The 13,740-nt window shown below is 41.6% G+C and overlaps 1 protein-coding gene across 1 annotated transcript in view; it reads left to right on the top strand.

Moving 5' to 3' along the window:
* The first annotated feature begins 10,236 nt into the window (after nt 1-10,236).
* Nucleotides 10,237-13,740, top strand: part of LOC139472450 (uncharacterized) — a 33,319-nt gene continuing 29,815 nt past the window's right edge. Inside the window, exon 1 of the mRNA XM_071254927.1 lies at nt 10,237-12,445. Coding sequence (XP_071111028.1) covers nt 10,909-12,445 — 1,537 coding nt within the window. The 5' untranslated portion in view covers nt 10,237-10,908. The remainder of the gene's footprint in view (nt 12,446-13,740) is intronic.

The raw sequence follows: 13,740 nt of genomic DNA, 5'->3' as shown, positions 1-13,740 counted from the left end.
CCGTCTGTAAATAATCAAGTCTTGACCCAACTATCCAGTGACTGATATTATGAGCATCAATCCACACAATTTGGATACGATGTACAATTAAGTTCCTTCAAGCATAATATATCTGACTGTATTAACAAATCTATTGGATCTATATATCGCATCGATGATGCTATTCATTATGTGAGAAATATCTGTTTCCTTTGAGATTAACGAGTACGTAAAGCAGATGGCGGAGAGAAGCAAGGTAACGACTGACGTGGTCAATGTGTGTGTCTCAGTGTAACAGTGTGTGACAAAACAGCTAGACACCTTGTTACACCTCAATAATACAAAGAATTTAGCATCACAACACCAGGGCCAATAAAACCTGCTACTGCTCAGTCAAAGGAAACATTTTTATGCGATTAGAAAGAGAAAAATATTAAATTATGTAAATCTTCGGCAAAGAAAATCCTGCCGCCATTTCAGATATACTACTCAAATAAAGTTAAGAACACCCACAATTATAGGGCAATGTGTTGTAATACCACCGTCCGTAATAGATTAACTATAGTAATAAAATGATAAAGTCCACGTTAGTCCATCATCTTCTTTATATCAGTTTATATAAAGAAGATGATGGACTAACGTGGACTTTATTATTTTATTATATATTACATGTACACCGAGTGAACATTTACCTCATTTTTGTGTATATATATTGGTCATCCCCTTTTTTTAGGCTAAAGCATGTAACGATAGGTACTGGCAGAGGTTGGCCAAATATTTGGTCAATCCTTTGTGTGGTTCCTCTCCAATTTGTTTTGCTAGTGTCATGGCTGCTGGATACATTCAGTATATGACTGATATTCTGTGTGTTTAACACAGTAAACACATACCTTGTGTTGCAATAATCATTTTAATCAGTTAATGCATATATCAAACAGTAACTATTTCAAAACAATCTTATTATTGTTCAGTTAATTCCAACTAGGTTGCAAAGTTATTATGTCTCCCCCAGAATGGAGGGAGACATATTGTTTTTGGCACGGTTTGGCGTCGGCGTCGGCGTTCCCACCGTTTCCGGACCATAACTCAGAAACCGTTTAATATTTTTTTGCGAAACTTTGTATACACATTAACCCAGCACTGAAGTGGTGCCCATTAGTTGTTTGAAATTGCTAGGAGTTCTATTTTTGTCTCTGTTATTTAGCAATGGAGGGTGGGAATGAAGAGATGGGGTTTAACGTGAAGTAAACGAATGAATGGGGGTTAGGGGAGTGGGGGGAGACATATGTTTTTACGAGTAAAACCACTTTCTAGTTAATTGTTGAAATTAATGCATTGTTATGTTGTGGGGTACAAGGTATAAAAAGCCTTTTTTAACGTTGGATATTATTGTACAAAGAACATGAGCTATAAAGCTATTTTTCCGACAAGAATGAATCACGTTCTATATAAATTGTCGGGCAAAAAAAAGTATTACACCCACGTCTTGTGGTGGCTAAAAATTAAACAAACAAGAAATGGTTATTCGATGGTGATGTATTTAATATGGGTATCATAGCTGTGTTTTATACCTTCAGCTTGAAGTGTTTAGTAGGGGAGAAACGATACATAAGTGCACAGGTGCATCGTGAGTTTCCATGTGACATTACGATACACGATATGTTTTCTTCTGTATCGATACAAGACGATACACTTGCTAAAATAAATTCCTTACTACTCGTTTAATGACTCCCAGCATCTCTGTCAAATATCATAAATGTTTTCTAATTAGCGTTTCAAGTTCACTACTAAAATAGCAACTACAAAACATGTCTTCAACCAGCTTTTCCTTTTGAACCTGCTCTGAAGTATATACACAAGAAGTTTTCTGCCATGTGTCCATGGTAACTCAACTCACCTGGTTAACACAATGTTGAAAAAAGACAAACTTAAGTTTGTTGTCCTGATAAATATTGATGAAACTTTCCGGTAATGTTTAATTTACATGGTATCCATTTTGCTAAGCAAATTGCACGTTTTTCAAATTTGAGATTGAGAAATAATTATCCTTGTCAAGAAATGTATTTGTACACTGTGAAAAGTCTGAAAGATTAACTCTTTCATCCCTGGCTGCGCCAGAGTTATGTCCCTTGAAACACTGCAGTCCCTGACACTGACAAGGCCTGCACACTGGCCTCCCTGGCAGTATTATTGGAAAATCACACTATCATTTTTGAGGCACTTTTTCTACCAGAAACTTGCTTTTAATATATACTTATCATATACCATTGTAAAGAGGATTGAAAATGCTGTAATATCATTTGTTGTTATTGTCTCTAACCTTTGTTATTTTCTAATTAAAGGTGTTTACAGGTGAAATAAAACTTGAAAACACTGAAAAAGTGATAACAGACAATGAAATTGGGCTCAAATTGTATTAACGGTGTCCAATTTGACAACCAGATTATAGCACACTCTCCTGTTCATAGGGCATATGATTAGTAAGGGAACAAAAGCTCTCAGCAACTGTACCTCACTAAGACTTAAATCATCGCTAATGTCCACCAGTGTTCATCCGAGACCCCATTTCACAAGGTGATCTTAGCGCTAAGATGATTGTATCTCCCATACTTTGATATAGGCTCAAGATAGTCGCAGCGCTAAGATCACTTTGAGGAATGGTATTGCAGTACTATTGCTGCACAAATTGTAACAGTGTAATTATCTCCCTTGGATTGTTGCCAGTTCCTGGATGGCCTCAAACCTGACCCGAAGATGTTCGGCCTGATCCAGAGGTCATTCCGCTACATGTACCGACAGCTCAAACAGTTGGGTGCTAACAAGATCATCCGGGCGTCTTACCTGGAGATTTACAATGAACAGGTAAGAGCATGCATCATGAATCATCCTCAGACAATCCCACACAGAGGCTGAGTTGAAGAACTGCTCCTGAGGAATTATTTGTGTTATTAAATGGTTATGAAACTTTCATAATTGTCGAGATTTTTACTTGGACCCAAATGATAGTGAGTGAGTGAGTTGGGTTTAACACTGCTTTGAAGGGTATCCCAGTTATATCACAGCTAGTCAGCTTAATGTGGGAGGAAAGCCTAATGTTGGTTTTTTTGGTTTTTTTTGCTGTTTAAGGCTGCACTCAGCAATATTCCAGCTATATGACGGCCTTCTATAAACAATCGAGTCTGGACCAGACAATCCAGTGATTGACATCATGGACTGCCATAAAAGACAAGACTATGCTTGTCATAAGAGGCGACCAACGGATCGGGTGATCAGACTCGCTGACTTGGTTGATGCATGTCATCGATCCAAAATGCGTGGATCCATGTTCATGATATTAATCACTGGATTGTCTGATCCAGACTTGATTATTTACAGACCGCCGTCATATAGCTGGAATATTGTTGAGTGCAGCGTTAAACAACAAACAAACCAACAAACCAACCCCGGCATTGCTTTATTCCATAGATGATTAATACACTGGTCCACAGCTCATTTATCTATTTGTTCATGTGAAATATGGAGGATATTTCATGTGTCAAGTGTAATATCATGTTTCTCTCATCAAGTGACTGGGGAAAGGAGATCGAGTGGCGTATCTCCTTTCATCCTGTCATGAGATGTTTTGTGTTTGCAAAACCTTATAAAAATATAAACAAAAGTAACAAAAAAAGTTTAGAGTCACGAAAAATATTGATCATACATTTAGTTATGATTATATATTAATCATCTACAACAAAAATATTCTTGAAATCTGCAAGACCACTGTCAGAAGTGACAGAATGCACGCTGGCCAAGTAACAAAAATGGCGTTATGTGAACGAACAGTCTCAATTGATGAGTTAAAATCATTTTTTAAGATAATAACAAAAGGCAAAAAGCTCCATAAATGACCATCTGTTATTATTTTGCCTTGTCAATGTGGAACTAACATAAAAGGAAAGTCAACTCTTTCTGTACATGCTAGACACTTACGATAAAGGGAGACAATTTGCGGGAAGGCAACTCTTGTATGACAATAGCTCTGTCAAAGTGTTATGTTCACAGAAATAAAATATCAGGTGTTATGTTCACTGCAGTAATATATCAAGTGTTGTGTTGACTTCAATGAAAATATCACTTTTCTCAACTTTGGAAGACTCATATCAACTGTACCATCTTGTGACCATGGAACAGGACGTGAAGCAATGGAAGTATCTGAATGTGTCACTACAGTGTTGAGAACACAGTTTACATGCATTTGTTCACTGCAGGTGATAGACCTCCTGAACCCCACCCATCGCCGCTATCTCTCCGTGCGCTGGTCCAAGAACAAGGGCTTTTATGTGGAGAATCTTTTTAGCATGGAGTGCGAGTCTCTCGATGACCTCATGGCTGTCCTGGAAGAAGGTGATTTGCTTGTCTTGTCTGTGTGTTTGTGTCTGTGCTTCATGTATTCTTTCAGGGTCCTTGTCTGTCCAACTTCCAGAAAAGATTGTGAGTCTCTTGGCCTAATGGCCATGCTGTCTGTCTGTCTGTCTGTCTGTCTGTGTCCATGCTGTGTCTGTGCTGTGTCTTTCTATTACTTTGCTGGAGTGTCCGCCCAGAGAGCGGAAGGTCCAGGAGTTCGATCCCTGGCCACATCATACCAAAAGACGTTAAAAGATGGTACTTGTTGTTACCCTGTCTGGAGCTCGGCATTAAGGGGATAAAACAAGGCTTGGAGTCAGTATACTGTGTCTGAGTGGGGTATTCATGTTAAACTGCGGCATGGTATCTCAGTGAGCAAGCACTTTAAATTGGCCTCAGTCCGGACTATTTCAAGCAGCCACACAAACACACACACGTACATGCACATCGCTCTATAAGTGCAATAATCTTGGATTGAACACATTTTGAGATAAAAAATATAAATAAACATTTCTAGTTGATTTCTTCATGAGACTAAATTTAAAAGAAAATGTGGAAGTTAAACTATTCTCTAAAGTGAGCTGATGTTGCCTGTTTGTCTGTCGTCCGTACATCCATAGTAAACCACTATACTCCAAAACCAAGGGACCTTTGAAGCTGAAATTTCAACTAATTTTGAAATGTAATCAAATTTCATGTTTAGTTTGTAGTGGGACTCAACACGTTCCATTTAATATATTTTGACCTTGTTTTGACCTCTGAAGTTTTACCATGCTCCTTAATCCTCATAAAGTTCATTTCTTGGCACTGTAAACATCGTCTCCTCCGAAACCACTGGCGCAATGAAGCTGATACTTCACATGTTCTTCCTACCAAAGACCACACCCAATTGTTCAAGAGAGATAAATCTGATTTCAGTATGGCCGCCAAAGCAGCCATATTTAAAAAACTTTGTATGGGCATTACTCAGCCATTTTTATCAAATTGTCATGAAATTTGGTATATGTTTAGTTAGTTATGGCACTCAACACAGACGTTGTGGCTATATTTTAAATTTGACCTTGTTTTGACCTTTAGTTTTTTACCATGCTCTTTAATTGTCTTAAAACTTATATTTGCCCCTGTAAAACCCTTCTGATTTGAAATTGCTAGACTATGAAAAGTGAACTTAGGAATGTATTTTTCTTCTCATGATGATGTCATATTTTGTTGTAATGATTCAGAATTTAGTGATAGTTTTTAATCTTCAGTATTTATGCGGAAAACATTTGAATATACATGCTGACAGCAATTTTCATTATATGGCTGTCTTTGTCCTGTTTGTTGACATTTTAGACTGTTGACTGCATATCCAGGTGAGCTACAGTGTTGTGGCTATGACTTTACATGATTCCTGAAGTCATATTCTATAGTTCCTGAAATGATCTGTAAGAATTTCCTTATTTTAATCATCGGCATAGAAACAAAACAGTATTTGTGAATATGTGACACGCCACTCTGCCTAGGCTATACCCTGTCTGATTACTATCCACTCTGCCTGGACTATACCATTTATGATTACTATCAACTCTGCCTGGACTATACCCTGTGTGATTACTCTCCACTTTGCCTGGACTCTTCCATGTGTGATTACTCCCCGCTCTGCCTGGACTATACCCTGTGTGATTACTCTCCACTCTGCCTCGACTATACCCTGTGTGATTACTCTCCACTCTGCCTGGACTATACCCTGTGTGATTACTATCCACTCTGCCTGGACTCTACCCTGTGTGATTACTCTCCACTCTGCCTGGACTATACCCTGTGTGATTACTCTCCACTCTGCCTCGACTATACCCTGTGTGATCACTCTCCACTCTGCCTGGACTATACCCTGTGTGATTACTATCCACTCTGCCTGGAGTATACCCTGTGTGATTACTCTCCGCTCTGCCTGGACTATACCCTGTGTGATTACCCTCCACTTGCCTGAGTATACCCTGTGTGATTACTCTCCACTCTGCCTGGACTAGACCCTGTGTGATTACCCTCCACTTGCCTGAGTATACCCTGTGTGATTACTCTACACTCTGCCTGGACTATACCCTGTGTGATTACTCTCCACTCTGCCTGGACTACACCCTGTGTGATTACTCTCCACTCTGCCTGGACTACACCCTGTGTGATTACTCTCCTCTCTGCCTGGACTATACCCTGTGTGATTACTCTCCACTCTGCCTGGACTATACCCTGTGTGATTACTATCCACTCTGCCTGGACTATACCCTGTGTGATTACTCTCCACTCTGCCTGGACTATACGCAGTGTGATTACTCTCCACTCTGCCTGGAATATACCCTGTGTGATTACTCTCCACTCTGCCTGGACTATACCCTGTGTGATTACTCTCCACTCTGCCTGGACTATACCCTGTGTGATTACTCTCCACTCTGCCTTTACTATACCCTGTGTGATTACTCTCCACTCTACCTGGACTATTCCCTGTGTGATTACTCCCCACTCTGCCTGGACTATACCCTGTGTGATTACTCTCCACTCTGCCTGGACTCTTCTATGTGTGATTACTCTCCACTCTGCCTGGACTATACCCTGTGTGATTACTCTCCACTCTGCCTGGACTCTTCTATGTGTGATTACTCTCCGCTCTGCCTGGACTATACCCTGTGTGATTACTCTCCACTCTGCCTGGACTATACCCTGTGTGATTACTCTCAACTCTGCCTGGACTCTTCCATGTGTCATTACTCTCCACTCTGCCTGGACTATACCCTGTGTGATTACTCTCCACTCTGCCTGGACTACACCCTGTGTGATTACTCTCCACTCTGCCTGGACTATACCCTGTGTGATTACACTCCACTCTGCCTGGACTATACCCTGCGTGATTACTCTCCACTCTGCCTGGACTAGACCCTGTGTGATTACCCTCCACTTGCCTGAGTATACCCTGTGTGATTACTCTCCGCTCTGCCTGGACTATACCCTGTGTGATTACTCTCCACTCTGCCTGGACTATACCCTGTGTGATTACTCTCCGCTCTGCCTCGACTATACCCTGTGTGATTACTCTCCACTCTGCCTGGACTATACCCTGTGTGATTACTCTCCACTCTACCTGGACTATTCCCTGTGTGATTACTCCCCACTCTCCCTGGACTATACCCTGTGTGATTACTCTCCGCTCTGCCTGGACTCTTCCATGTGTGATTACTCTCCACTCTGCCTGGACTATACCCTGTGTGATTACTCTCCGCTCTGCCTGGACTATACCCTGTGTGATTACTCTCCACTCTGCCTGGACTATACCCTGTGTGATTACTATCCACTCTGCATGGACTATACCCTGTGTGATTACTCTCCACTCTGCCTGGACTATTCCCTGTGTGATTACTCTCCACTCTGCCTGGACTATACCATTTATGATTACTATCAACTCTACCTAGGATTCATACCTTGTGTGAATACTCTTGACTCTACCAGGATTCACTCTGTGTGTGATTACTCTCAACTCTACCAGGATTCACTCTGTGTGTGACTACTCTGGACTCTACCAGGATTCACTCTGTTTGATTACTCTGGACTCTACCAGGATTCACTCTGTGTGTGACTACTCTGGACTCTGCCTGGACTCTACCAGGATTCACTCTGTGTGTGACTACTCTGGACTCTACCTGGACTCTACCAGGATTCACTCTGTGTGTGATTAATCTGGACTCTACCAGGATTCACTCTGTGTGTGACTACTCTGGACTCTGCCTGGACTCTACCAGGATTCACTCTGTGTGTGACTACTCTGGACTCTACCAGGATTCACTCTGTGTGTGACTACTCTGGACTCTACCAGGATTCACTCTGTGTGTGACTACTCTGGACTCTACCAGGATTCACTCTGTGTGTGACTACTCTGGACTCTACCAGGATTCACTCTGTTTGATTACTCTGGACTCTACCAGGATTCACTCTGTGTGTGACTACTCTGGACTCTGCCTGGACTCTACCAGGATTCACTCTGTGTGTGACTACTCTGGACTCTACCTGGACTCTACCAGGATTCACTCTGTGTGTGATTAATCTGGACTCTACCAGGATTCACTCTATGTGTGATTACTCTGGACTCTACCAGGATTCCCTCTGTGTGTGACTACACTGGACTCTACCAGGATTCACTCTGTGTGTGATTACTCTGGACTCTACCAGGATTCACTCTGTGTGTGACTACTCTGGACTCTGCCTGGACTCTACCATGTGTGATTACTCATACCCTGTACCCAATACTCTACCCTGGACGCATTGATTTCTCATCAAGACTGTGAATTGATTGATGTATCGCATGTTAGCTTTCATTAAACACCCCTTTTCCTTACAGTCTCACAGTCAATACCTTGAGCTGACACTTCAAGTGTTATTGGAGCTATTTATGACAGAGTGTTTGCTCATCTGAGAGATTTCTCCTGTAATTATGCCCACTCTTTTTATAGCCTGTCACAGCAATATGAATTTCGTAAGCCTAATCCTTATAATAGAATTTACACTGTTTGGACTTGTTTACATTAAAGTAACATAAGGCTAAAGAAAAAATATAGTCTTGGTTCTCGGCCACCGCCCACATCATTAGAAAGTTTGCCGCACGTTTCGTTTTTATTTCCATTTTAAAAAAATAAATTAAAAATCCAACAAGAGTCAAATACTGTATTCCAGTATTTTACTCATCAAGGAATACATTTATGTGGGGAGGCCCTTTCCCAGGTTGATTGTACACAATTGTTTATTAATTACACAACTGTTTATTGGTTACATACTAGTAACAACCCCCCCAAAAAAACGCAAACTAAATAAGTATGTTACATATTTGACCACTTTCTAAATGGCATTGTATGTTTATAAGCTTTCGGCCAGGTGAGCTGTGCCAATTTAAACTTGTCAGAGGGGTACACAGGGCGGTCGGGTAGCCCAGTGGTTAAAGCGTTCACTTTTTTATATTTAGGACTACAAGTTGTATTGCTAAAGTTCAAAGCAGCTTATGTTATTGCTGTGTATTGCTGTCACTCCTCATATTGATGGATCACACAGTCAACAGTCACGTATCGGTTGTCCAGTAGTCTAGTTCCTGAGAGGGCTGACAGCAAGTAAAGTGATCATTAGAGAGCTACTGAGATTAGCTGTGTTTGTATGTCATACAACTCCAGATCAACTGTGATACTTATAGCCATGCCGAGGCATGTCTGCCCTGACTTCACATACCACGCCAGGAATTACCCAGTTCCATTTAATGCAGGAACTCGAACAGGATTATTTCTTTCAAGTTTAGGAAGTCAAAGAATAATAACTTCCCAGAACCACGTTATTGCTGACTGAGAAGTCTCAATGTAGTCAAGTCAGAATTAATGTAATATCTGTTCTATTTATACTGGACACTGGTTAAAGAGGACACTAGTTTAAAGTTTGCGTCTACCTTTCTTATCCACCATGTCTAAATGGACCTGCTGTCTGACTCAGAGCAAACCTCTGTGGTTATTGTTTTGCATAAACTCTCATTGTTGACCTTCTCGAACGAATGAGTGTGAAAGTGATCGGTTGTGAAGACGCCAGCATTTCTGTGTAGAGACTTTACGACGGGTGTCAATGAAACCTGCGATTTATGTGAAAGGCTTATTGCTGCAGTGAAGGCATCACAATACAAGCGGCAATTGTTACGCTGAATATCCCAGCCTGGGTGTATTGTGGCATTGAATGACTCTCAGTCCGGGCATTGATAGTCCTCACATGGGCTGGGCCTTTTACTCGGCACAATCCTGTCTGATAGTGTATAACTATGTATTGAATATTTATAATCCCACACACAAGAACGACCCTGTGTGTATACTTGTGTATAGTAACAGTGACAAATTAGGGAAATCTGATCTTCAATACGACAACACTCTTTAACTGTATGAGAAAGTGTACCAACTGTACAAGGTCCGGATTATGACTACAACCTTTAATTAAGAAGCTGGGAGAGTTAATGGCTTGAGAACTACAACTTGTGTAAGATTTGATGCCAATAACAGCACGGTGATTGTTCAAGGGGCAAGTGGTAGAAGTACCCGAAGTAGTTAAGTGGCTATTGTTGAGTGTCGGGAGGGAGAGTCCATCGGCGATTTTTGGATGATTAGATAAAGATCTGAATTGGTGGCAGCATGTCGACCATTTACATAGCACTTGAAATTTGAATGGCTGGTAGTGACTGTACAACAGACACACAGCAACAACTGCTGGCTTAACATGGAGACCAGGATTACACACAGATTCACACTGGAGGATTTCGTTGTGTACTATCTGCCAAGATTGTTCCTTTGAAACTGATGCCATTTCAAATGAGAAATATGTGATGTTTCATATCAGTTTGATTGTATGGAAAGTGTTTATATTAGCCACAAGCTAATTGAGAATTTGACCAATTTGACGGAAAGGTTGAAAATTGTGTGTTCTGTTTGGATATGTGTGTGAACTTCATAATGGAGAAAGGAGAATTTGGGTCTGTTGTGTGAGTTGTGTCTGGTGACCATGTCTCGTTATGCTGGACCTGGACCTCAGGTGTACCCTTCAGATGTGTACCCGGGTCAGAGAGGGTACAATAACCCCTACGCCAACCCACAGTTCAAGGGGAAGGGGGCTGGGGCTGATGTGGAGGGTCGGAGTGAGGGCAGTGTTGGGAGTCAGTCCCCAATAGCTGTAGCATTCCGGCGGGATGCGTATCTGTTCTCACCTCAGACCGGGGATGACTCCGACAATGATGCTGACTTACAGAGGTCGCATAGCGATAGCATCAGACCTCCGAGAAGAGGACAAGGACATCGGCGGAATAGTGACCCCAACTCACGCTCCAGGGGTAGAAGAGGCAGACGTCGACCACAGCTGAAGTTTCGTAATGATAAAACCTGGCATCTGGACATGGGGACGCAGGTGGATGATAAACTGCGACATCAGAATGTTGCAACAAGTACTCACTGGAAGCCATATGTTGAGAGACACTCGACGCCCGATTACAAACACTCCAACCGAACTCGGGGTAAATATAACCCTAAGAGGCCAGTGCCTGGTTCAAGGGACACAGTGGACAGAGGCATGCAGACCTACACTCCCCCTGCCTCTCCAACATCGCTGACGTTTGAGACTGACCTCAGTGGGGATGGACTCAGTCACTCAGACACTGATTGGGAACTAAAGCGGCCCAGTAAGAAGTCTCGTAGTGGGACTGATAACAGCTCTTCCGACACTGGTAATAAGGTCAGGAGACGAGGGGGTAGGAAACAGCAGAGTGGCACGGACGACAGTGAGCCCGATAAGACTGGAGCTATCGATGATAGTCCCCGATCTCGTCGGGTTGGTGTGACACAACCTCCTAGTTTACAATCAAAAACTGGAAAACAGAAGAAGAAGAAGAAGAAAGTGCGTGTAAGCTCCCCACGCGAGGTAGCAGCTTATCACCAGGCCCGGCTCCAGGAGATTGAAGAAGAGGAGGCGGGAGGCAGGGACAGTCCATCAGAAGTTCGAAACTCGCACAACACAGATGAAATTCCTGATGACCTGAAGAGCCTCAGTGCTAAACATTACCTGAAAAAGATAGGCAGACTCAACACTGAGCTGAAAAAAAAGTCAAATCAGACTAACCCAAGAGGGGATACATTTGTTATGGCTCAGGAGAAACCTCAGTATGTGATACGGAGCAATAACAACTCCCGCGAGGTTACAGCTCATTCCAGCTCCTCATCTTCCTCTAATCATGACCAAAGTGTCAAGCGAACCAGCAGTGGGAAGACGGATGGAGATTCGGACATATTGGATCATCTGGATGACTTCAACATCGTGGAGGAGTATGATGGAAATGACATTTACTTGTGTTACCTGATGACAGACAGTGGGGCCACTATTGGCCCAATGAGATTGGACATAGAGGATATAGAGATTGGACTTCCTGGTATGAATAAGGGAGATAACTCTGATGACAAGGGAGATAACTCCCAGGAAGAGGAGGATGAAGATCACTCTGTAAACAGTGATACCACTGCAGAGGAAGACCAGGACAGTGACAATATACAAGGTGGTTTGAGTAGAATAGCCTCTTTTGACAGCCCTTTCATTGATAGCTGAGTATGATAGAATTATTTTGCTGATGGTAGGGGGTGAAAACAAATAGATGAGGATGTGGATTTATTTTGTTTCAAAATCAGAATTATATTTTCAGATAGACAATACAGTAAAAACTCAATCATGAAGTTTATGTACAAATAATGTACTTCATTCCACACATGACAGGAAATGGTTCTCAAGTAATATAATATTTGCAATATTTCCACTTTCATTGACCCGTTGATGTGTGGGCTTTGAAATATTGTTGTGGATGTGTAAGTTTTACACAGAAACTTTCATGAACAGTCCATCGTTTTGATTGGCTTAATGTTACTGTTATTGGGTATACACTGCAATGAAATGTTCAAAAATACAGGATGAGACACACGTGTGTGGTGTAATGATATGTGTATAATATAGTCTGAGGTACAAGTGAGATAGGTGTAGTGTGTGTGAGAGTGATCATTGTTTAACGCTGCATCATATATTTGATGAGGGTGCAAAACCCCTTTTGATAAGTTGGATGCTTAACCCTGTCAAGTGGTATTCCGGTGCAGCAGTGGAGTACGATCAATGCCATGAAATGTTTATCTGGGCGCCAATATGTCAATGTTGAACTATTTTTTCAACCTTAATTTTGCAAAAAGTGACCAATCTTCCATATATTTACCCTAAGCTCATGAGAACACATGGTCATGCATTCTATGTGAAAATCCCTGTCTAATTAACCAGCTGTGTATACTGATATGACTCACAAGTCCTTAAATCAGATGCCAAGACAAGATCACAAGATCCAGATTAGAATAGGCCTTCAGCAACCCATGCTTGCCGTAAAAGACGCCTCATAAGAGGCAACTAACAATCAGGTGTTCAGGCTTGCTGACTTGGTTGATGCATGTCATCATATCCCAATTGCATGGATCGATGCTCATGATGTTAAACACTGAATTGTCTGGTCCAGACTCAATTATTTACAGACTTTTGTCATATAGCTGGAATACTGCTGAGTGTGGCATAAAACAACAAACAAACATAGCTAAGACAAGTTAAGTGGTATTCCGGATGCCTAGAGAGGAGTGGTTGGGAACTTCTATGATTCTGTCAAGGAGGTGTTAAGATTATATTGACAATTACTCAGATGTTACCCATGATAACAGCTTCTAGTGACTTCACAGATAATACAGGAGGGGTACATTCTGGTAACGAAATAAAAATATTCCCCCAATGTTAAATCTGGTGATTTCACATACAATAACCCAAGGCTAT

This window comes from Haliotis cracherodii, unplaced genomic scaffold (genome assembly GCF_022045235.1).
Source record: "Haliotis cracherodii isolate W230 unplaced genomic scaffold, xgHalCrac1.p SCAF_24, whole genome shotgun sequence".
Classification (NCBI taxonomy): domain Eukaryota; kingdom Metazoa; phylum Mollusca; class Gastropoda; order Lepetellida; family Haliotidae; genus Haliotis; species Haliotis cracherodii.
This window is presented reverse-complemented; position numbering and strand designations above follow the sequence as displayed.